This window comes from Tachyglossus aculeatus, chromosome 10, assembly GCF_015852505.1.
Source record: "Tachyglossus aculeatus isolate mTacAcu1 chromosome 10, mTacAcu1.pri, whole genome shotgun sequence".
NCBI classification, from domain to species: domain Eukaryota; kingdom Metazoa; phylum Chordata; class Mammalia; order Monotremata; family Tachyglossidae; genus Tachyglossus; species Tachyglossus aculeatus.
Window position 1 is genome coordinate 36,674,678 of NC_052075.1, and position 26,208 is coordinate 36,700,885.

The following is a 26,208-nucleotide window of genomic DNA, read 5'->3' on the forward strand; positions in this document are numbered from 1 at the left end:
CTGGGAGTGGGGGGAACCTTTCAGAGGAAGGGATGGGTGTGACTGCTATGGTGGCAGTATTGGCAGCAGCAATGCTAGTGGTCAGTCTCATGTGATGAAGAGAGGACTCTGGAAGCCTAACAGGAATTGGAACGGCAGCAGTCAGAGCAAGTGAGAAGGTATGCTGCTCCTACTTCTCCTGGCATCGCTGACTCTCCAGAGTCCGGGTCTCTTCCGGGTGCCCAGAAAAAAGCGTATCCTTCAGCTCTCAGGCATGAGTCCTAGGAAGTCAGTAGCAGGACCTCTTTTTTCCTAACCTGGCTGTTGCTGCTTTGCTCCCTCAACTCCCTCTTTGGGGAGCATTCCTCTGGAAGGGCTTTGGGGGAGGCGGATGTGAAGGAAGAAAGGAGGTTGGGGGATGAAGATGGGGGAGAGGAGGTGGATGTAGATGTTAGGTGGAGACCTTTGGACCACAGTTTCTACAAACTGGTTGAAAACCCTTGCTTTCCCCCACCCAAGTTGCAAATTACCAAAATGGGGTGAACATTGGGTCATGGAAGTGTCCATAACTGGAGGTCCCTTTGTGCATGTGTACTGTGGAGGGGTTGGGGGAAGTTAACCAGTGAAATTATCATTCATGTCAGTGTGGTAGTTACACCCTGAAAATTTCTTCCCTGGGAAAAGAGTCCCTGGAAACTGTGACTCAGGGCACTATTTGGTCCCACAACGAGTAGCTTTGCCACTCACTGAGCACCAAAGATCAAGCAGTGCCTGCTGTTTGGCAAGCAGCTGGCAGTTCCATTTGGAGCCAGGGTCTTTAATTTAGCCATCTCTGCTCAGTTCCATCTCCCGAGGTAATCTCCTGTACCTCAGTTTCCTCATCTGCAAAAAAATGGGGTTCAGTAACCATTCTTCCTCCTACTTAGACTGTGACTACCAGGTGGGATAGGGACTGTGCCCAAACTGATGACCTTGTATCAACCCCAGTGTTTAGTATGGCGCTTGGCACGTAGTAAGCGCTTACCAAATACCATAATTATTATTATCATTAGATGCTTAGTCTCCGTATACCCTAGCCCTTCACTGAAGCAGTTAAATAATAATTGCCTCCACAGATGGCCTGGTCTCCTAGTAATATGAAGGGGCAAATAGCCACTGATTCAATCTGAGTAAATCTCTGGACAGTCATAAGATGGATGCCATTTTTATATGCTCTGTTCATGGGGATATGAGCTACATGATTAGGAAGAAACAACCAGACACATACATTGTCATGTGGAGAGAACATCGGTAATGAATTAAGGAATGCTCTTCAGCCAGTACATTTCTCTTTGGGTAGAACAAAATCTGGTGTTGAGAGCAACGGTTATAAATATTTCATGGGGCACATTCCAAGCCATAGTACCATTAGATCTCTCCTTAATGCAATGTTATTTAAGAATCCAACCCTTGGTTGTACGAAACCTGTTGGGAGTTTGAACAAAGAACAAACACAGAGAAACCCTCCATCTTGGGGCCTTTTGATTTTAATCATTCAATCCATCATATCTATGTAGTGCCTGCAGTGTGCAAAGCACATACTAAGCTCTTGGGAGAGTACAATGAAACAGATTTGGTAGACATGTTCCCAGTCCACAAAACGTCTGCTGTCTAGAGAGGGAGACAGACAGTAAAATAGATTATGGATATGGACCTAAGTGCCGTGGGGCTGAGGGTGGAGTGAAAAGATCCAAGTACAAGGGCAATGCAGAAGGGAGTGGGAGCAGAGGATTTTAGCTCAAGTGGCCTTCAGGAAATTGAAACCGTTGCTGAATCTCAAATAAAATCCATTTTTTGGCATGCCTGATTTACTTAAAAATTAACTGAAAATTGGTAAAGTAAATAAAATGTTTTCTTTTACTCCTCCTGTCCAAATTTAGACAGTCATTCAGGATAACTTAATCCCAGATAGTGAGTTTGAAATGTTAAGACCATAATTGAAAAGTGCAAAGTCCAAGAAATACAAAAGTGATTTGCAGTGTCATCAGCTGAAATGTGCTGGATTGAGGCCATGTGGTTTGTGGGGGTTCCTTAAATCCTCTTGAGACATCTGTGGTTTGCTGAGGAGCTTTGTTAAGGCGTGACAGAGTCCAGGGTAAAAATTTGTATGAATTTACCATGCTTCAAGGGGAGGCACTCTATTAAGCTCGGCCACAAATCTAGTAGCATCTGACTGGGAAAGAGGAGTTTATCCAAACCCAAATTTCATCTTTATCCAAAACACTCACCCCAAGACCCAGGTCTATAAGGTAACACTCATCGCTAGAGCAGAGATCTGATAAATACGATTGAATGAATGAATGAATGAATTAGGCAAAGCCAAGACCCCAAAGTTCTGAAACTTTCAAGTCCACCAGTAGTCCAATGTAGCTATTGATTAATGGCATTTATTAAGTGCTTACTGTGTACAAAGCACTGTACTAAGCACTTAGGACTATGCTAAGCACTAAAGTTAGAGGGAGGGGCCTTCTGGGCAAAGGGCACATTTAGGAAAATATCTATAATTTCACTTGAATAATGGATGAAACCACTTGGTACTCATTCCATCTCAAAGATGCTATTAGAACGATTGGTGAAATAACTGCTTTCCAAACTTTTCTACATCATTCTTCTTACAAAAAAAATAATCAATAAATACATTGGCACTCAGAGGAGGTAGCAGGCAACCTGATCTGTGTGATTGTACATCCCACTCCGCGGTTGGTGAAATTTTTTCTCATTGAACCATACATATGGCCCAGGGCCCTGTTCTTTCCCAGCTGGTCGGGGAGAAGCCCTGTGCCACAGGTAAGGGACAAACACACTACTGTCCCAGCCTTCCACCATCATACTTGTAATCAATCAATAAATTAATGGTATTTACTGAGCGCTTGCTATATGCAGAGCACTGCATACTAAGCTCTTGGAAGAGTACAATACAGCATAGTTGACAGACATGTTCCCTACCCAAAAGGAGCTTACAGTCTAAGGGGACAAAGGGATAGTTTTAAGTCCACAACCTTGGTGTTATCCTTGATTCATCTCTCTCATTCAATGCACATATTCAATCTATCACTAAATCCACCCTTACCTCTCCATCCAAATTGCGACCATGTTAATCCAAACACTTATTTTATCCCATCTTGATTAATGTATCAGCCTCCTTGCTGCAGACCAGCTCCTAAGTGGTTAATCCCAGAAAGCTGGGATGGAGTACATCAGAGGCCAGCTTGCCCCTCGCTCACTTCCTCCAGTAAGGAGCGGCAGAAAGAAGTCTCTAGAGCCACAGGAAAGGAGAACCCACAGCTACATCCAAACTCCAAGCAAATGCAGAGCAATGAAACCTAAACCTAAGGACGAAAACCTAAGCCCAGTACACTTTCTCTTTGGTCTACTGCTTGGGCCTTCCCTAGAACACTCTTTCTGCTGGCCTTTTCCTAGAAGGCAAAAGTTGAAACTCCCCAGCTCCCTCTGATTCAGCCACAGCACTAAATCTCTGCCCCGACCCCCTGGTCTGTCTCTCTGGGGTGGTTACTAGAACCGACAACAGAAGAGAAGGTCTCGATGGGCGATTCTGTTCACTCCCTTCTGTCAAAGAGCTGAAGCTGAGAGAACAGGGTTGGGGTGAGGGTGGCAGTGGAGGGAAGGGTCCCGGGGAGAACAACAGGACCTGGCCGACTGCAGTGGCCATGGAATCTATCCAGAGATTTCCCAGAGGAGCTGGAATGTTGTTCTAAGTCATTCCACTCCAATTTAATTCCTGTGGAGAGTCTATCATTTCTAAAATAAAAAGGGTACTTGGTGAAATCAGAATTCATACGATGAATCAAGGACTCTCCTTCAGCCAATTGTTTTTCTGAAGATACAAACCCGGCACTCTCTTGGTTTCAATTACCTCAGGGAGCAGGGCTAGAAGAGGCAGAATTTGATCTTAATGAAAGGTGCCCAGGAAACCTTGGTACACTTGGTAGGAAAGTGAATACCAATTATTCCAGAAAGAAACCTCAAGTGGCTCTGCCCCACTAGGGAGAAAGCTCTTAGTATTTTAGGGCACTAAATAAAGATGGGGATTGATTATCAGAACCTCTTATATGAGTGTCAGCACTTTCTGGCCAATCCACATCTGCCCTGCATCTCCCTGCAGGGGGGAGAGAGGGAGAGAGAGAGGGAAAGAGGGAGAGAGGGAAGGAGGGAGAGAGGGAGAGAGAGGGAGAGAGGGGGGGGAGAGGGAGAGGGAGAGGGAGAGGGAGAGAGAGGGAGAGAGAGGGAGAGAGAGGGAGAGAGAGAGAGAGAGAGATTTTCCAGGAGAACTTTGGGAAAGGGAGTCAAAATGGGAAAGAAGAGAAGGGGTCAGGGGAAGCAGAGTGAGGAAGGAGAGGATTACAGCTGGTTCGCTCCCTGCAGCTCTTAATAATCAAATTTTTCCCTAACTTAGTCAATCAATCAGTGGTATTTCCTGAGAGCTACCATGTGCAGAGCACCGTTCAAAGCACTTAGGAGAATATAGTATGTTAGAATTGTTAGACAAAATCCCTGCCCTCAAAAAGCTGACAATTTACATGGATGGACTTTAAAATAAATTACAGAAAGGGGAATTAGTAGAATGTAACTACATAAAAGTGCTGTGGGGCTGGGGTGAGTATCAAAGTCTTAAGGGGTACAGACTGAAGTCCATAAGCAATGTAGAGGGGAGAGTGAAAAGGGTGGGGAAATGAAAGGTGCCCAGGAAACCTTAGTGGACATGGTAGCAAAGTGAATACCAATTATCCCACAAAGAAACCTCAAGTGTCTCTGCCCCATTAGGGAGAAAGCTTCCTGCAGGAAGTGGATAACAAGCCACTCTCCCCTTGGAAGAATCTCTCCTTGGATCTCCAGCTCCCCTACAACTTCCAACAAGTCCTTCATGGTTGGGGATTTCTGGTTACCTCTCCTGCTTGTTATGATGCTGTCATCCCTAAATTACAACCCCCACTTCCCTAGAAATGCCATCATTCTCCATGCCTGCTGTTCCCTGTTACTTGATGGGACACAGACTTCATCAGTAAAACACCTGAGCTGTCCTTTCACACAGTCCAATTCAGGATTTGTTTTTCTACTCCGGCAAGATTGTGGTTCAGAAATGGACACCTGTGTTAAAGAACAAAATATCTTTAGTATATTCATTCCCTGACTTGCGGATAATTCTGCCCTGCTGTAATTTCTGAATAGATGCACAGGAATTATGTAACTAACTCCTCTTCCTAACCAAATGGATGACAGGGGAAACTTCAGATATGAAGTTTCAGGTTCATTTCATGCCTCTTTAATTACAAAATGCAATCTCCTAGAATCATCCCTGAACATTTAATGCATTAAATGGAAATTAGCAATATGGGCAGCTGGTAGTGGAAATATATTGAATGGGCTTGAAGAAACCACCCCGTCACCAGGAGAGAACTATTAACATCTCAAACCAAAATTCTGATTGGAAACAAGGGCTCACTTTCATTTAGTCTCAGAAGGGCAATTACTCCAGAGGAGAATTACCCCATGTTCAAGAAGCCACAATCACACACCACTCTCAGAAATCATCTCTGTGCCAGACTCTGGAAGGCTCAGAAGTGCCCAGCACTTGCCTGGCACATAGTAAGGGCTTCACAAATACCATAGATATTATTATCAACAGGTCTTCTCCAAATGACCAGATCACAGCCCTGTTCTCGAAGCCCAAAGATGTCATGTAGGCTGGGGAAGAGAAAGGACCGAGAGTGGAAGAGACAAGGGTGGAACAAGGAATGGCTGCTGTACCTTCTTCTGCCTGCTCTCTGCGGCGGCCAGCTGGGCGGACATCCTCTCTTGCATTTTTCGGCAGTGAGCCATGACGGCCTCCAAAATAGAGAGGGGGTTGGTACAGACGGGCTTCTTCTCTGCATCACCGGCACCTGCTTCGTAGTCTCTCTGCAGAGCCAGGAATGGGTCATTGAGGTTAAACCTTCCATATCGTTCCTGGATAAACACCTCTTTTCTGCGAGCCTAGGGTGAAAGGAAATGGGACACTTAGCAAGGGGAGATAGCCACTGGTGAAAGTTCCATGATTGATCTTGTCCGTTTTCTAAACACGTTTCAAACATCTGCTGTAGCCTGGGCCGTGTTCTCTCCCAGGGAACACTGGAATTTTCCTGGGTCTGCTCAGATCAGTCTTTTCTTTCTTTCTGCGTGGTCTCTTGATTTCTAATTCAGAAAACCTGTACCATGGCCTGGTGGAAAGAGCACAGGTATGAAATCAATCAATGAATGGTATTTATTGAGTATTTACTGTGTGCAGAGCACTGTACTGAGCACTTGGAAGAGTACAGTATAACAGAGTTGGTCAACATGTTCCCTGCCCACAACAAGCTTAAAGTCTTGTTGGAAGACCCAGGTCTTACTGCCATATCTGCCACTCTGTATGACTCCTAGTAAATGACTTAATCTCTTTGTTCCTCAGTTTCCTCATCTACCAAATGGCAACAGAAAAGCGGTTCACCCTCCTTCATAGACTAAGAGCATGGTGTGGGACAGGGCCTAGGTTCAATCCAATTTTCTTGTACCTACCACAGCATTTAGCACAATGTTTGTGCTAATTACATATCTATAATTCATTATATCTGAAATTTAGTTCTTATATCCATATTTTATTTATTTATTTATTTAGTTATATTAATGTCTTTCTTCCCCTCTAGACTCTGAGATCATTGTGGGCAGGAATGTTTCAATTGGCTGTTATACTGTATTTTCTGAGTGCTTACTACAGTGCTTTGCACACAGTAAGCTCTCAATAAATATGACTGAATGAATGTTTGGCCCATAACACTTTATAAACATATTATTAGCATTATTACTATTATAATTATCATCACTGTTATCAACAATATCTTAATCCTTCATGGCTTTGAACAAGAATGAAAACACTCTCAAAGCCCAAGGCATGAATAAAGAAGTGTGAAGAATGCTAAAAGATTTGTGCCTGAAAATCTTTCCAGCAATTGAGAGTAAAAACAGAATTGGGCTCGTGTGGGGTTTCACCCAATCAATTAATCAATCAATCGTATTTATCCAGCACTTACTGTATGCAGAACATGCTACTACATGCTTGGGAGCTTCAAAAAAGGTGCTTTGAGGAAACCAGTCCTCTTCCAGACAAAGAAAGATTAATTTATCAAAGGTATCTTAAGAAAAACTGAATAAAATAAAATAAAATCTTCACCAGGTAAGGAAAATCCACAGCCTTACAGCCAAGGTATCTGAAACTTATTGTAGGTCATGCAGAAATGTCTTACATATTTAAAAGTGGAGTTGCTGTGTGATCCAATCCTTGGTGAAGAGATCGATGTGAATTAAGACATTACATTCATATGGCATATAATTTAGTCAACTAAGGAAATGGACATAAAGGCTTCAGTGAAATTACAGTAGGTACCTAGTCAACTCCATTTGGTGAAAAACAGACGAAGGAGGGTGTCTAACCAATTCCTAGACTCTGACAGGAGAGCATCATACTGCAAAAATGTCACTTAATTAATTTTACCACCAGCTGATACTGCTGCCTTTCGGGGTGGTGAAAGAGAAATAAAAAACACTGCATCAAAGCTGTACACCAAAGGCTCACTGTAAAAATACTGGCCCCTAGGGTCAAAGTTTCAGGTTCATTTCATGCCTCTTTAATTACAAAATGCAATCTCCTAGAATCATCCCTGAACATTTAATGCATTAAATGGAAATTAGCAATATGGGCAGCTGGTAGTGGAAATACCTTGAAGCAGTTATAAATGATTCAAGAATGTTAAAAGCACACAATTTCTTCCTAGCATTTTAAATATCTTGGAACAACCAGATAGAGGAAAATCCCTGTCCCTTCCTGTGGGAAAAGAAAACGGCACTTCCAACAAATCCATTGTGCACAATGCCTGAAACTGCATGTTCTGGGGATAGATTCTCATTTTACAGAGGAGGGTATTGGATAGGCTGAGTTTTTCCAATTTGGAATCTGCATCAGAAAGCCAAGTTTAGTAAACAATGGCTGGATGGGAAAATCAAACGAGGTTCCTGATTTTTTTTTGTTGTTAATTTAGCAATTCAATTCCACTCTTAGGGATTGGCTTTCTTCTAAGGGGAAATCAGTCAATTAATCAATATTTGTTGAGCACTTACTGAGTACACAGTCCTGAATTAAGCACTTGCGAAAGTTCAATACAATAGAGTTGGTAGATACAATCCCTGCCCTAAAAACCCAATGTTCAGGGTTTAGCAATCCAGGAGACTAAAAATCCTTCAATCTTAATCACTTCCAGACATGACAGCTTTATCTTCCAAATAGTTGATGATGAACAGTAAGTCACCAATTCGGCTGGTCACGCTTCCCAACTTCACTTCTTTATTTTTAATATTGTATGGTCAATTCTGAAAGGATGACTATGTAATAGCTGTTGGACTCAAAGTACCATTTTCCAGAAATAATACCATATATGCTTAGTTAGCCTTATAGTAGGTTTTCACTACATGCTTGGGCTGGAGGACTGTTAGGGAATTGAGAAAAATTCTTAATGACAGTGGGGATGATTGGAAGAAATGACTTGTGCTCATGAGCATAGGTCTACCAACTCTGTTATATCGTATTCTCCCAAGTGCTAAGTACAGTGCTCTGCATGAAGTAAGCACTCTATAGATCCAATTGATTTATTCTTTTTAATGGTATTTGTTAAGTAGTTACTATGTTATTAAGTTGTACTCTCCCAAGCGCTTAGTACAGTGCTCTGCACATAGTAAGCACTCAAGGACTACTGTTCATTTCTGCAGAAACCTATTAAGGAAAATGAGTGTTTTAGCAGTCATCACGTTTGACATCGTACACCAATGCACAGCCATTTTATTGTCAAGCCAAATCAAAATGGATAAATCAATCAGTTGTATTTTTTGAGTATTTGCTGTGCTCAGAGCATTGCATCAAGTGATTGGGAGAGTACAATATAACAGAGTTGGTAGATACGTTCCTTGTCCAAAAGGAGTTTGTGTTGTCAGAAATATTCTGCCATCAGGTTCCACAAAATGCATAGTAAAAAGAGACATTTTAAGGCATGAATGAGAGTACCATTGAAAATTACCACAATACCTGCCTGGATGGTACTTCCAAATATGTGTGGGTGCTATATGTGTCACCCCTTTCTGTCTCCATGCCCAGCCAATTCAGAGTTTGTTCATTCATTCATTCAATCCATTTATTGAGCACTTACTGTGTGCGGAGCATTGTACTAAGCGCTTGGAAAGCACAAAACAGCAATAAAGAGAGATAATCCCTAATCACAGTTAGTTTATATGAGAGTGATTGTATGGAAGCATTTTTTGAAGCAAGGATGAATGAGTTCCATTCTATTCAAATGCCTAAATGTATCTTCTGGTTTGGTTCCTTGCACGGTTTTTTTTTTTTTTTTTTTTTTGCTCTTCATGAATCCACATGTAGTCCCAGTGATATAGAAACAAAAGCTTCTCAGATCAGAGACAGACTAACACGCAGACCAGGACATTTATCACCCAGGTGTGGGGGGTGGGGGGTGGGGGGAGAGAGACAGAGAGACAGAGAGAGACAAAGACAGAGAGAGAGACAGAGAGAGAGAGACAGAGAGAGAGAGAAAGATTCCAGGATAACTTTGGGAACGGGAGTCAAAATGGGTAAAGAAGAGAAGGGGCCAGGGGAAGCAGAGTGAGGAAGGAGAAGGAGGAAGGACTCCGATTGAATGAATGAATATGTTGAGTTAGAGAACACTGGTTTTACATTAACCCAGCCCTCACATTACAAGGTGAGGTGCATAAGGACACATATATAGATGCATGTATAAAATAATACCCTGGTTTTTGCATAGTGCTTTTATTCTGAAAATGCTCTCACATTACTTTTGTCATTGTCACCTTCACAACAAGCCCCTGGAGTAGGAAGAAAGGCAGGTATTATAAGAACATTTTGCAGATGAGGAGTCAGAGGTTCAGAGAGGTTAAATTGTTTGTCCAAGGTCACACAGCAGGCTAGTGATAGAGCTCAGACTCAAACCTGGGTCTTTCAGGTTCCAGACTTGTACTCTTTAGCTACAGCTCTTCCATGCTGGAGAAACAACATGGTCTTGTGGAAAGAGCAGATGCCCGAGAGTGAAAGGACCAGGGTGATAATCCTGGTTCTACCACTTGTCTGCTGTGTGACATTGGGCAAATCACTTAATTTCTCTGTGCCTTAGTTTCCTTAGTTTCCTCCTCTGTAAAATGGGGATTCAGTACTTGGTCTTCCTTCTCATTAGACTGTGGGACAGGAACTGTGTCTGACCTGATTTTTTTTTGCAAGTACACAGTGCTTAGAACAGTGCTTATCAAATAATAAGTGTTTAACAAATATCACAATTATTACTATTACTACACCATGCTGCCTCCTGTATTTATATGCATCTGTGCACTTGAATATATACAACAACCAGGCAACCCTAGACATCCCTCTGGACTGTAAGCTTGCTATGGACAGGGAATGTGTCTGCTAATCTTGTTGTACTGTACTCTCCCAAGCACTTAGTAAATGCTCTGCACATAGTAAGGGCTTGATAAATAGCACTGATTAATTGATTGATAGGAAGCTTACATTTCCCCTTACATTTCAACTATGCACTTGGCCTACGCAACTTGAAAATCACCCCAGCCCCACAGCACTTATGTACATATCCTTATACTCTATTATTTCCCCTATCTGCAATTATTTTAGTATCTGACTCCCCCTGTAGATTGTAAGCTCCTTGTGGGCAGGGATTTTTTTTTCATGGTTTTGTTAAGTGCTTGCTATGTGCCAAGCACTCGGGTACACACAAGCTAGTCAGGTTGGACACAGTTGAAATCCAATATGGGCTCACAGTCTTAATTCCCATTTTACAGATGATGCGACTAAGGCACAGAGAAGTTAAGTGACTTGCCCGAGGTGATAGAGCGGGCACATGGTGGGGCTGGGATTAGAACTCAGGTCCTCTGACTCCCAGATACACTATCCACCAAGGCATGCCCGCCATTTGCCTGCTGAGAGACCTTGGGCAACTCACTTCACTTCTCTGGTTCTTCAATTCCCTCTTCTGCAAAATGGGGATTAACCCTGTGAGCCCCATGGGGGATACTATATCTATGAACTGTATTGTATTGTTCTCTTTTGCTGAGAGCCCCATGAGGGACAAGGCACCAGAGTATTGTCGTCCCGTGCTTAGAACAGTGCTCTGCACACAGTAAGCTCTTAAATACTATTACTACCACATTCCCAATCTCAAAGTAGAGTGTTCTGCACACAGTAACCACTTAAATACTATTACTACCACATTCCCAATCTTTTAGTTAGAGTGCTCTGCACACAGTAAGCACTCAATAAATACCACCGACGGATTTATAATTGAATGCCTAGTTTTGTCAGATCTCTACCTGTCTGCAGTGGTCAATGCAATTTTTTTTTCCTGGAACAGTTGACCCAAAAAGCCCTATAAGTTTCATTTAAAAAGCAGCAACTATAAATTATATTCACCATGAAACGTTGCCAAATATGGGCAAGTTTAACTGGACCAAAACTGTTTACATAACGCTGTGAGAGCAAGATTATAATCATCCCAATAACACTGTCAACCCCGATTTGCTCTGGAACAAAGACAAACAAGATATTAGCTTCCCAGTGACATGGACCATTTGAACAGACAGATTTCCTGACCATGGAGAACACCGTCACTCTTGGGGTTCACTATTCAAATCTATTTAGTGTCTATAAAGCCCAAAAGCCTTAGGACCTCATGGAATGCTCTGAAGGTTAAAATAAAATATGCATTGGCTAAGATCACTGCTGGGACGAGAGCCAAGACTTTGCTGACTCTGTTCAGGGGTCCCTTAAATCAGGTAGTTCAAACTCTTTCCATCCGAGAAAGTAACAGCAGAGAAACAGGGAAAACCGGATGAAGTGGAGGGTACTGCTCTCTGGCCTCTGTCAGTTGCCTGGCTCCTTGACCCAGTTTCTGGATGAAGGGGCTCCGCTGCCCCCATTTTGGCTGCCACTGCTGCTACCTGGACCAGCTTTAAGGGTTCTTAATGGGACCAGAGGGTTGTAGTTGGGCATGTATCTCCGTGGGCATGAAATCCCAGGGAGCAGTTCCACCCCTGAACAGAAGACAGACACCTGTGTTCTTTCTCTTTCTCCCTCTCCCCATTTCTCTCCCCTCCTTCTCCCTTCCCCACTCCCCTCACTCTCCTCCATCCCCACCCCTTCTCTCTCTCTCTCCCCACCCTCCCTCCCATCTTTCTCCCAGCTTTTCCCCTCCCACCCCTCTCAATCTCCTCCATCACCAACCCCTTCTCTCTCCTCACTGTCCTCTCTTTCCTCTCCCTCACTCCTTCTCTCTCCTCTCTCCCCTTTCTCCCTCCCCTCACTCTTTTTCATCCCCACCCCCGTATATCTTTCTCTCTCTCCCACTCCATCTGTCCCTCTGTTTCTCCCCTGCCACCCTCCGCATCTTTCTCCCCCATTTATCTCTCCCATCCTCCTCTCTCCCTCCCTCCCCACCCCCTTCTCTCTCCCCTCCCCTTTCTTTCCCCCCTCATCTCATCTCCCCCCTTCTCCCACCCTGCACCTCTACTTTCCCTCTTCTGCAACCTCTCTCTCTCTCTGCAGCTACAGCACAGTATGAAGGGAAGAGCATCAGGGTGAGTGAGCATAATCATATTCCGATTTTATTAAATTGCAAGCTCAACAAGGGCAGTGACTGTGTGTCTCCTATGTTCATCATATACTTTTGAATGTTCGTTATAGTGTTCTGCATGCAGAAGACACCTACTCCAAAGTTCTGCACCCTTTAAGTGCTCAGTACAGTACACAGCATAGTTACCTAGTGGAAAGCTCTGCAAACATCGAGAGCTCAATATGATCCTTTGAACATGGTAGGGGTCTAGTACAGTGCTCTGCACACAGTAGATGCCAAGAACAGAGCCTTGCACACAACGGGCACTCGAGCAATGGAAAAGTCAGAAAAACTTTCAGTCTAATGGAATATGCTATATTAAAAAGTAACTTCAAAATCTCCAGGGGCCTAACTCATATTTAAAGTTAAATGAGATTTCGATTTTTCATGATAGGATAAAATTGGACTACTGGCATATTCTCTCAGATAATGACTCCATATTCAATAGCCCACCAAAATGTTTTTGTCACTGGGAATAAAATACAAATGAAAAGATTTTAATTCCTCATCTGGGGCCAGTCAGTGTTCATTTCCTTTCCATTCATAATCATTTAAGTAAATTTTGACTTCCCTGTCAAGTGTTTGCATCTCATAGGAGGGTATTCTCTATCCATGGGCAAGTCTTTTTAACTTGAAGTTGTTTGTCAATTGATAGTCACCTGAGAAGGCTCACTGTTTAGGGTTAGACTCAGTGAGAGTATCAAAACCACTTAACTCCCCCAGTTTTCCAGGTGCCACTAATTAAGGCCTGAGATCTCAAGAGAAGCAGGATGACCTAGGAGACAGAACACATGACTGGGAATCAGGAGACCTGGGTTCTAGCCCCAGCTTTGCTACTTGCCTGCTATGTGACCTTGGACAAGTCACTTCTACTCTCTTTGCTTTACTTTCATTGCCAGTAAAAGCAGGAAAAAGATACCTGTTCTTCCTCTCCCTCTTCCTCTCATTCTCCCACAGTCCTTTGTGGGTTAAGGACTGTCTGATTTGTTCATATTGCATTTATCCCAGAACTTAGTTCAGGGCTTGCCACAGAGGGTGTGTAACATCAACCTTGCTCTCTCTGCACTCTCCCTAGGATGCCACTCTCCCTAGGATGCCACAGTGTTCAGAACCTCCTTGCCCTGCACCCCAAATTCACCCCATTCTGTCTCTTGTCCCCCAAACCTCCTTCTATGCAAGATCTATTTTTTGTCATTTTCATTTCCTACAGCTCTAATGGGACAGACCTCACTGTTGTCTCCACAGCCTTGCCTCTTGGCCACAACTATCAGTCTGCCTATCCAGGGCTGCAAAGATGTGGAAGGATGTGTGTGTGCTCAGACTGGGGAAAGGTGAGGGGAAAACAGGTGCAGGGCGGGAGGAGGAGGAGAAGAGTAGTCTAGTGGATAAAGCACAGACCTTGGAGCAAAAGGACCTGGGTCTAATCCTGGCTCTGCCACTTGTCTGCTGTATGACCTTGGGCAAGTCACTTCACTTCTCTGGGCCTCAGTTATTTCATGTGTAAAATGGGGATTAAGGCTGTGAGCCTCATGTGGGACATGGACTGTGTCTAACCTGAGTAGCTTGTATGTACCCCAGAGCTCAGAACAGTGTCTAAATCAAAGTAAGTGCTTAACAAATACCATTAAGAAAAAAAAAGGAGGAGGAGGAGGAGAGGGATTTGGGCCATGAGCTGGGCTTTGATGAGAAGAGAGAGCTCGGGGTTAAAGGTCCAATCTCTCCCCCATCCAGTCTTCCTCTACCACTTCCAATTCCACCTACTGTTCCCCATCTTGCCCTGTTCTTGACTTTGGCCTATGCAGCCCCAAAGGGCAAAGAATCACTGGGGTGGCAGGGCTGGGGTGGTGGCAGCAGTAGCAATAGCAGCAAGGAGGTCTATGGCGCTCGAGATGAAAAAAAAAACCTTAAAAATAGGTATAGGCTAGGGGTTGGACTTGGGAACCAGTGATACTAGCGGACCGGGATAGATACAAGATAACCAGGTTGGACAGAGTCCCTGTTCCACATAGTGTTCACAGTCCTAATCCCCATTTTACAGATGAGGGAACTGAGGCACAGAGAAGTTAAGTGAGTTGCCCAAGGTCACATAGCAGACAAGTGGCGGAGCTGTGATTACAACCCAAGTTCGCGGACTCCCAAGTCTCTTTCCACCAGGCTGTGCTGCCTCTCTCATTCAGAACGGTCCCTGCCCTTGAGGATCTTACGCTCTAAGTGGAATTGCTTACTGTCTACTACTCAGGCCTATTTGACCTGGGTAGCTAAGATGAACAATGAATCACTGCCCACGTTTTGTCAACATGGCACTTACTATTACCACCCGTATACAAAACACACTTGATGCATCTTTGACCTATTGCATTTTCTCTTCTCTCTAACACTGAGTACGGGCTATGAAAAGTGACTGCATTCCCAGGAGCTTTGAAAGCTTGGCATTTGTGCAGATCATCCTTCTGAGATTAATTTTTCTGCATAACAAACTCATTATTATTTTTTCTGCTATTCGTGTTTGTAATGTCAAATGAATTCGCTGCCCCCGACAGAGCTGGAATTATTAAAATACTGCCGAGGAGATTGTGGTGCTTTAATAATTCCTTATTCCTACAATGTGAAAGAAGACAGTTCCCCCTTTACCATTGGAATTTGTTTTATTGAATTAATTACACATCCTTCCCATGAGCAAAATAATTAATGTCCACAAGATCAATGTTATGATTATGATTTTTCTTAATCACACCATCCATAGTGCCATACTGTCTGGAGTAGATGCTACTGAATTACGATGAATAAGCAACTCTTGCAAATAATGAAGTTTAAATGCCACTGAATGAACAGTTTGAAAATCTTCTGGGACAGCAAATATGCGTGCTTTTGGAATTGTGGGTATTTCAATCAATAGATCATTGGTATTTAGTGAGCGCTTATAATGTGCAGAGCACTGGACTAAGCGCTTGGGAGAGTTCAATACAACAGAGGTGGTTGGCCCATTCCCCACCCACAAGAAGCTTACAATCTAGAGAGGTGCTTTCAGTCTAGTGTGTACATTTGTGTACATTTGTTTGTGTGTGTGCATGTGTGCATATATTCATTCATTCATTCAACTGTATTTATTGAGCACTTACTGTGTGCCGAGCACTGTACTAAGCGCTTGGGAAGTACAAGTTGGCAACATATAGAGATGGTCCCTACCCAACAGCGGGCTCATGTGTGTGCACCCCTTAGATGTGCTTGAAAACCTTTCCTAATCATGGGCAGTGAGTGTTTTTGCTCAGAAGATGAGCCCTTGACACTTTCTTTGATCATGGACTTTGTGTATGCTCTGCCACTGGACTGCTGTGTGACCTTGGGCAAGTCACTTCATTTATTTGTCCCTTAGTTCCCTCATCTGCAAAATGGGAATTCAATATCTGTTCTACCTTCTACTTAGACCACTAGCCCCACCCATGAGGGGCCTGCTTATCTTGTATCTACCCCAACGTTTAATACAGTGCTTGGCACATAGTAAGCACTTAAAAAATACCACAGTTATTATTATTAGAAGGGGCTGCCTCTGTTCACATGACCAGTTGAGAAAAGGGAGAGGGTCCAGATGATTTCTGATTATTTCATGGAGGCTGGAAATGGATAAGAGAACAAATCTGAGAATAAGCCAAAACGGATCCTAGGGAGCATATGATTCCACACAGCGAAGACAGGGAAGGAGAGAGAAATCGCTCTCCCCACCTCCCTCCCATGTTCTCCATTGTAACTTGGCTAGTGGAGAGAAGTGCTGCTTAGAAGCAGCATGGCCCTAAGGCTAGAGCACGGGCCTGTGAGTCAGAAGGACCTGGGTTTTAATCCCAACTCTGTCAGTGGTCTGCTGTGTGACCTTGGGCAAGTCATTTCACTCCTCTGTGTTTCAGTTGCTTCATCTGTAAAATGGGGGATTAAGACTGTGAGCCCCATGCAGGACAGGGACCAGATGACCTTGTATCTATCCTCGTGATTAGTATGGTGCCTGGCACATGGTAAGTGGTTATCAAATACCACAAAACAAACAAACAATTGAGTGCTTACTCTGTGCAGAACAACATACTAAGACCTTGGGGGAGAACAATCCAATAGAGCTGGTAGACCTGCTCCCTACTCACAAGGAGCTTATAGTCTGGCCCCTGTCTGGCCCTGGATCTTGTTCTTTCTGCTCATTGCTCAGGTCTGTCCCACCAACTAGAACATCATCTCCACTCAGTTTCAATGAATCATAACCTTTCCTATCTTCAACGTACCCATCCCCACCAAAAACAAACAAAAAACCCCTCCTCCTCTAGGAGGGCTTCCCTGATGAATTCCCCCACCTTCCTGATATTGCCATTCCTTCAAAAACCACAACACTCTTATGCCTCTATCTCTTTCTCGATTGCTATTGATTGCTTTATTCACTTATGTTTATACTTTATATCTGCTCTCACAGCCTATTACTTATTTAACAGTCACCACTATTCTTCTGCTTATATTCCAAATAGATTGTCAGCAACTTGAAGGCTCCCTTGATACAACCCCCAGGTAATTAGCACAGTGTTCTGTACCCAGAGAACATGCAGTTTATACATCCAGTTCTGCCCTAACTTGGAGTTTTCACTTCTGCTGAAACCTACGTTAAGGAAAATGGGTGCTTTAGCAGCCACCACGTTTGACATCATACACTAAAGCACAACCATTTTATTGTCAAGCCGAATCAAAATGGATAAATCAATCAATCAGTTGTATCTTTTGAGCATTTGCTGTGCTCAGAGCACTGCTTCAAGCGATTGGGAGAGTACAATATAACAGAGTTGGTAGATGTGTTCCTTGTCCAAAAGGAGCTTGTCTTGTCAGAAATGTTCTGCCATCAGGATCCACAAAATGCATAGTAAAAAGACACCTTAAGGCAGAAATGAGAGTACCACTGAACAGTGTCCACTGCTTAGAGCAATGCTTTGCACATAGTAAGCGCTTAATAAATGCCATCATTATTATTATTATTATTATTGAAAATTACCACAATACTTGCCTGGATGGCACTTCCAAATATGTGTGAGTGCTTTATGTGTCACCCCTTTCTGACTCCTCGCCCAGCCAACTCAGAGTTTATTCATTCTTTCATTCATTCAATCATATTTATTGAGCGCTTACTGTCTGCAGAGCACTGTACTAAGTGCTTGGAAAGTACAATACGGCAATAAAGAGAGACAATCCCTACTCACAGTTAGTTTATATGAGAGTGATAGTATGGAAACATTTTTTGGAACACCGAGCAAGGATGAATGAGTTCCATTCTATTGAAACACCTAAATGTATCCTCTGGTTTGGTTCCTTACACTTTTTTTTTTCTCTTCATGAATCCACATGCAATCCCAGTGATTTAGAAACAAAAGATTCTCAGATCAGAGAAAGACTAATAAGCAGACCAGGACATTTATCCCCCAGGCGGTGAGGGATAAGGAAGGCAAGTTTATCTGGGATTTCAAACATGAAGTGGGAATTTCAGGGTAGCAGGAGCTGTGATAACATAAACCTCTCCACAGTGAAATGACAATCCCAGGCAGTGAAGATACCCTCGGGGACTAGGGCCAGTTTAGAAGGTTCCTAAGCAGGGAGGAGCCAGGGTGATTAATCTTGATGAAATGTTTAGACTGTAGACGTAGTAGATCATAAACAGGGGTGAGGGTGGCAGCTGAGGAGTTGTCCTTACAGAAATTCTTTTGAAGATATATTAAACAGCTGCATGATGGAGAGCAAGCTAAACATCCCGGGGAAAAAAGTGAAAACAGTGAAGTCTTACTAAGGAGTTCTAGATGCTCAGGAAAAGATTAGGCCTATGAAAACCTTTCCCAGGCTAGCCTTTGAGGGCAGAAGCAGACAACCCCAAAGGAGTCAATATGGAAAAACTATATGGATTTTTTTTTCCCTTCAATTTTCTGCTTGTGCATAACAGACCGAATTGGTTTTCCACTTTCTCAGCCAGGCTGCCCGCTCTGGGGCGGGGAGGAGCCGCCAGATCTGCTCAGGCTGGGTGGCATCGGCCGAGGTGACAGAGTTTCTCCGCGGAGGTCGCCCACAGCAGGCCTCTCTGGAGGCCGCTACAGTCTTCTGTCTGAGCTCTACCCTCCTGTTTCCCTAGAAGCAGTATGGCCTAGTGAAAACAGCAGAGAATTGGGAGTCAGGTGATCAGTGTCCTGATCCTAGCTTGACCACCTGCCTGCTGTGTGACCTGGGTTGAGTCACTTTACATCTCTGGAGCTCGGTTTCCTCATCTGTAAAACGGGGATTAAATACCTCTTCTCTCTTCCCCATTAGACTGGGAGCCCAGTGTGGAACAGAGATTGGGTCGGATCTGATTGCACTGTGTTCTCCTTGAAACCTTATCCAACTTTGGCTTCACTGACCTTGTCGTTTCCTAGTTCTCCTCCTAGCTCTCTGGCTACTCCTTCTCAGTCTCTTTCGCAAGCTCCTCCTCTGCTTCCCACTTTCTCTCAGAGTCCCCTTCTATTCTCCACCCACATCCACTCCCTTGGAGAACTCATTAGCTCCCATGGCTTCCACTACCATCGCTACATGGGTGCTTCCCAAATCTACCTCTTGAGCCCTGTCCTTACTCCTTTCCTGCAGTCTCACATTTCCTCCTCTTTTCAGAAAATCTCTGCTTAGATGTCCCACCGACACCTCAAACTAAACATGTCCAAAACAGAACTCTTGGTCTTCCCATCCAAACTTGTCCTCCCCCTGTCTTTCCTATCACTGTAAACCACCCTCCCTATCTCACAAATCCATAACCTTGGTATTGTCCTCGACTCATCTCTCTCATTCAACCTATATTTTCAATCTGTCACCAAATCTTGTCAATTCTACTTTCACAAGATGGCCACTGTTACTATTCTGATCCAAGCACTTGTCATATCCTACCCTGATTACTGCATCAGCCTCCTTGCTGACCTCCCCACCTTCTGTCTCTTCCCACTGCAGTCCCTACTTCACTCTAAAGCCTGGATGATTTTTCTAAAAAAAATGTTCAAGCCATGTCTCCCCACTCCTCAAGAGCCTCCAGTGGTTGTCCATCTACCTCCATGTTGTACAGAAACTCCTTACCACTCAATCAACTCACCCCATCCAACCTTACCTTACTGATTTCTTACAATCCAGACCACACACTTCTAACACCAATTTGTCTTATACTGTCTAGTCGGGACAGAGACTGTGGCAAACCTGATTGTCTTGTGCCTGATACACAGTAAGCACTGAACAAATGCCATAACAATGCATACTGTATTGTATCTGCACCAGTGTTTAAAACAGCATTTGGCATGTAGTAAGCACTTAAATGTAAATCATCATTATTATTATTACTATATCCATCACAGATCCACAGATTCTTCCTGGGGGGATGTTTGATAAGCTCAAAGTAGTGTGGAGTGGAGAGAGTTAGACTAATCCAAGATTGGTATTCAAAATGTTGGAGTTCTTTCCCCTGTGGAAAGTGGCTCAGAGGAAAAATTTCATGCTATTGATGATCCTTTAGTTTAGCAGAAAGGGCAGGGAGGAAATCTATGTCTGAATTCCCTAACAGTCAATCCCCCAGCAATTATTTTCATCACTTTTGCAGTGGTGGGAGGTAGAGAAGTGGCCTGATGTGGGAGACTAAAAGAGCTGGGTTCTAATCCAACTTCTATCCCTGGACTCACTCTGTGTCCTCAGGTAAGGCACTTCCCCACTCTGGAACCTCAATTTCCTCATCCAGAATGGGGATAATAATCTCCATCTCTCTCTACCTCACAGGGAGACTGGGAGGACAGATGAGAGGAGGGAAGGGAAAGTGCTTTGGGGAAGAAATGCACCTTAGAATTAATCAATCACTCAAACAGTGGTATATATTGAGAGATTATCATGTGCAGAGGACTGTACTGAGAGCTTTGGAGAGTACACGCCACTGTTGGCAGACACCCTGCAAATTCAATGTGTTACTAGTTGAGCTGCAGTGATTGAGCAGCGGCTTTTTGCCTTTAATATTAACCCACTTTCCTAATAACAGGTAGCGGGGCATGACATCTAGTTCATTAATTCAGTCATATTTATTAAGCACTTACTGTGTGCAAAGCACTGTATTAAATGCTTGGGAGATAACAATACAACAACAAACACATTCCCTGCCCACAATGAGCTCACTGTCCCGAGATCAGGCCTCTGGGTTTTAGAAGCAACCTGACTCCGGGGCTTTGCTTTAAAAATCCTGTGGTCTCTTCATGATTTCTGCCAAGCTCTCTGAGCCCTAACGGTTCCCTGAGCCATGACAGTTAGGCGGGAAGGAAGGTGTCCATGATGACAGGCTAACGAAAATGCTCCCAATGGCAAGGGTCGCATCACATCATTCCAGGTGAGGCTGAGCACAGCTTCCAAACCAGGATTAATCAAGCCAATCAGTTGCTCTCTGAGTCAAGAGCAGCAGTGTAAATAGAAAACACCAAGGATCTGGCAAGGGTGATCTCTTTCCACTTACTTTTCTAATGTGAAGATTCAATCTGGGAACAAGAGGAAAAAATTACAGGAAGAGAATATGGCCGCTCTGAAAATTTTTTTCCACAGAGCTGCTGCACTATTTAAAGAGGAAGGAACGACGGAGACCTTGGATTTGTTAAGAAGCTGGTTGTTTTGCTGCAAGACTAGCTCTCTCCTTGGTGTGACTGGCCTTTTGGCTCAATGAACTCTCTTCATCCTTTGATGGGTGATGGCGTAGGGCTTCTCTGCTCAGGGAGTGAAGAGACTGATTTGCCTGAATTCATGGAGGAGTAGCAGAGAACTAATATTGAGCTCTGATTCTTAAAATGGTTCAGTGACAAGAATTTGTATTCAAGCTCTGGCCTGCTGGGATTCCTTTGGCGATCAAGCATTCTAAAATATGAATTCATGAGATGAGCTTTGTGGATGGTAGTGAACTTGGGGACAGGGAAGGAAGCTTTAATCTCAGCCAGAATGCAAAAAATTTTAATCAAAACCAAATCAATTATAATCAATACCAGCTTTTGGGAAAACCGACTACTCAGAGAGTCCACCTACCCTCACACTCTGATTGCAGAGACACAAAATCAAAACAGACAGTACATCCAAACCTGAAAAAAATGATATTTCAGGAACTGAAATTTGCCCAGCTGATCCCCTTATCAGGATTCCACAGAGTTTCTGAATGGGGTTTTCAGATTGAAATCAATCAATCAATCAATCAATCGTATTTATTGAGCGCTTACTATGTGCAGAGCACTGTACTAAGTGCTTGGGAAGTACAAATTGGCAACATATAGAGACAGTCCCTACCCAACAGTGGGCTCACAGTCTAACAGAAATCACACCTTCCCTAACATAAACAGCAGTAGCAATCTGCTTTAAAGTATCCTATGATTTTAAGATCATTGTCTCACCAAATACTGAGGGTCCACACTGGAACAATCAAAATACTTGAGATGCAGTTATTAAAAATTCAAAATGCTAAATAATAGCAGGTTAATGGCTTCCAGCTACTCACCGAATGCCAGTCAAAAAGGCAACAAAGTACCAAATGTCAGATCCCAGATGGAAGGAGAGATGACATCCTTATCTTCAGTGAGATGCTGCCATCTTTCCCAAACTTTTTCCGGGTGTGTGGGGCCAAGCGTGGGATGTTTCAGTTCTGAAGTGTTAAAATATGTTTTATAGAAGTAGCTCCAATTATGTACTTATCTTATGTACATATCTGTAATATATTTAATTTTATTTATTTATTTATATTAATGTCTGCCTGCCCCTATAGGCTGTAAACTCACTGTGGGCAGGGATGTATCTGTTATATTGTACTGTCGCAAGCAGCACAGTGCTCTGCCCACCGTAAGCACTCACTGAATACGACTGACAATGACTGACGATAAATATCTGTACCTCGATCTCATCTACCTCACCACCGACACCTTGCCCACATCCTCCCTCTGGCCTGGAGCTCCCCACATCTTCATGTATGACAGACAACCCCTTTCCATTTAATAAAGCTTATTAAAATAACATCTCCTTCAAGAAGCTTCCTCGACTAAGCCCACATTTCTCCTTTCTGCAGTGCCTGAGCACTTGGATCTGGACCCTCAGAGCACTTGATAGTCACCCCATCCTCAGCCCTATAGCACTTATAACCATGTCCATAATTTATTTTAATATCTGTCTTCCCCTCTAGACTGTAAGCTTCTTGTGTGTATGGAACGTGTCTACCAACTCTCCTGTACTGTACTTAACACGGCGCTTACTACACTGTCCTACACATAGTAAGTGCTCAATAAAAATGGCATGGCTTGGTAGAAGCAGCGTGGTTTCATGGATAGAGCATGGGACTGGGAGTCAGAAGGACCTGGGTTCTAATCACAGCTCCACCACATGTCTGCTGGAGTCACTTCACTTCTCTGGGCCTCAGTTACTTCATCTTTAAATTGGGGATTAAGCGTGTGAGCCCAGTGTGGGACAGAGACTATGTCCAGCCTGATTAACTTGTATCTACCCCAGTGCTTAGAATGGTGCTTGGTGCATAGTAAGTACTTAACAAGTACCATAATTATTTTTCTAAATACGATTGATTGATTGAACTACAGGTTTTCTCATTAGCCAAAGCAGTTCTTACTATAGAATAAACAAATGGGTGACTTTTGTACTCAACATGTAGTACAGTGACCTGAAAAAAGTGAGAGCTTAATAATTTCTTATACAGTCGACAAAAAAGTTGGGGGTGTGGGGTAGTCCAACCCTAACCATGAGGTTGTGCCCAGTAAGGCAATTATTAGAGACAGGATGAGCCACAGATCAGACCAATTATGGCCAGATTGAGAGCTCATTGTGGACAGGGAATGTGTCTATTGTTGTACCCCACTCTCCCAAATGCTTAGTACAGTGCTTTGCACCCAGTAAGGGCTCAATAAATACAATTGAATGAATGAATGAATGGATCCTTATTACTGTGTGCTATTGGTAGGCCACAGCTGACCTGATTCGTTTGAGAACTTGCACAAAGAAGAAGCTGTTCAGTACAGCGCTTTGCACACAGCAAACACATCATATGTATTATCTATACTACTACTTTCCTCCTTTTGTGGGTCTTGGCAATTAAACAAGCCATGCAGGACAATGGAAGCCATTGGAGAACCACTGAGGGGTTTGAAGAGGCACACTGGATAAACAACAAATAGCGCCTCTTTCTTTTCTTTCCCCTTCTAGAGCTCTGAAGAACCAGCTTGATTTTATTTGTTTTCTAGTGGATGAGATGAACTCAGTCTGATGCCTCTGAAAACACCACGCAATCACTCTATGTTTTGCTACAATCCAGTCGCAAGATACAAAATTGCAACATCATCCTCAGTTCTTCTCAAAAACCACCTTGCTTATCATTTTCAGGTGAGCTCTTCCATATCCTGGGAGGATTTACTTTGATAGCGCTAATTTATTTACTGGGAAACTGCTTTTTTTCTTGATCTTAGACTACCAGATAACAGATTTGGTATCAAAACCACCCCTGACTGATGTAGTGTTCAAGCTATAAGGCATCACACTCTCAAATACATTAAAATGGAAGTTTTCAAATCTGGAGACAACTTCTGATAGAACGTTTTAGAAAAATATTATTCATTCTGGAAGAGAGTACTTAAGATTCATGCTAAGTAAAAAAAATGATGATTTGAACAGAATGTTCAAGTTTCTGTCTTTCAGCTTAATTGCTGCAAGGTGGCAGGCCAGTTATTTCATGAAAGAGCACAGATGTATTTAATGGCATCTTTAAAAGCTGTATTTTACTATTTTGCTGAAAATAATAGAGCAAACCAAAAGATTCCCTTTATCCTGAATCCTATTTAATAAGGTACAAAAAAAGAGAATTAACTTGATATTTACTCTAGCAGTGGAAAAAAACATACTAATAACATCAGGAAGTGATGGAAAATAATTAAACACATTTATTACTGTGTTATATGAAAAAACATTATTTTCAATTGATGCCAGAAAGATCATTCCCCTTTAATTGCGTCTCTTGAGGGCATTTACTTTTGCTAATATAAAACACAGTCACCTCAGCCAACCATGAGTAAGAGAAACACCATTACTGTTAGAGAAATGGGTTCAAATGCTATCAGTCAAACTGTAAAAATAAGCCATTACATGGCACTTTATTTGCAACATACTTCATTCTTTCTGTTAGCTTATCTTGACCAGTCCTCTCAAGCAAACCAGGAACTTAGCCTCACTTTGGAAATCTGCTAAATGGTTCAATAGGATCCCCAAAGTCTCATGGAAAATCAGGGGTGACCTGCAGTTTTGGGGGTTGAGAAGCCTGATCCGAACCCTCAATCCCACCTTTTTGGGCAAGATTTGCCAGTGCAATTATTACAAGTGAAACTGCATGGCCTAGTGGACAGAGTATGGCCTGAGAGTAAGAAGGACCTGGGTTCTAATCCAAGCTCTGCCACTTGTCTGCCATGTGACCTAGGGAAAGTCACTTCAATTCTCTGTGCCTTAGTTACCTCATATGTAAAATGGGGATTTTGAACCCAATGTGGGACAGGGGCTGTGTCCAATCCAGTTATCTTGTATCTATCCCAGAGTTTAATATAGTACCTGGCACATAGTAAGTGCTTAACAAATATTACAGTTATTATTATTATTCTTATTATTCACCAGGATACAACCAAGAAGTCTTTCAAAACCCAGTACCCGCACCTTTGCAAAATGGATTTCCAATTTAACCAAAGTGCTAAAGAACTTCCAGACTCCCACTGTCCTGAAATTGTAGGCAACCCAGAGTGAGCGACTACAAAACACAATAGATTGACCAGACAAGGGAGTGGAAAAGAGATTCCAGAAGGGCCAAGGACTCTAAATTCTTCTTGGTTGGAAGTGGGACAATTAAGCACAAGTGAAGCATTAATAAGAAACATTAGTACTACGGGCATATGAATTCCAGCCAATTTCAACAATTTTCTGGGAAGAGAAATTCCTTCACGTCCCCTTTGCTTCTTCTTTGGTCTGGTAATGGTGTGCTCCCTCAGGACTGGTGACAGATAACACTTTCAGTAATAATAATATTAATAATTGCGATATTTGTTAAGTATTTACCATGTGCCAGACACTGTTCTAAGAGCTGGGGTAGATACAAGATAATAAGGTTGGACATAGTCCCTGTCCCACATAGGGCTCACACCCTTAATCCCCATTTAACAGATGAGGGAACTGAGTCATGGGGAAGTTAAATGACTTGCCCACAGTCATACAACAGAGAAGTGGCAGAGTCAGGATTAGAACCCAGGACCTTTTGACTCCCGGGCCTGGGCTCTATCCACTAGGCCACGCAGCTTCCCTCAGGCTCTGTGTTATTCCTCTTCTGGCTCTCTGTGGGCAATTCAAAGTCTGGGGGACCCCCGGTGACCTTCCTCTTGATGATTCTCAGAGGCAACAGGGATTTGGT

General features: G+C 43.1%; 1 protein-coding gene across 1 annotated transcript in view; it reads right to left on the reverse strand.

Annotated features, from left to right (window-relative positions):
* CTTNBP2 (cortactin binding protein 2) overlaps window positions 1-26,208 on the reverse strand; it is a 121,258-nt gene that overhangs the window by 64,243 nt on the left and 30,807 nt on the right. The window contains exon 3 of the mRNA XM_038752501.1: window positions 5,785-6,009. Within this exon, the coding sequence (XP_038608429.1) occupies window positions 5,785-6,009 (225 nt within the window). The remainder of the gene's footprint in view (window positions 1-5,784; window positions 6,010-26,208) is intronic.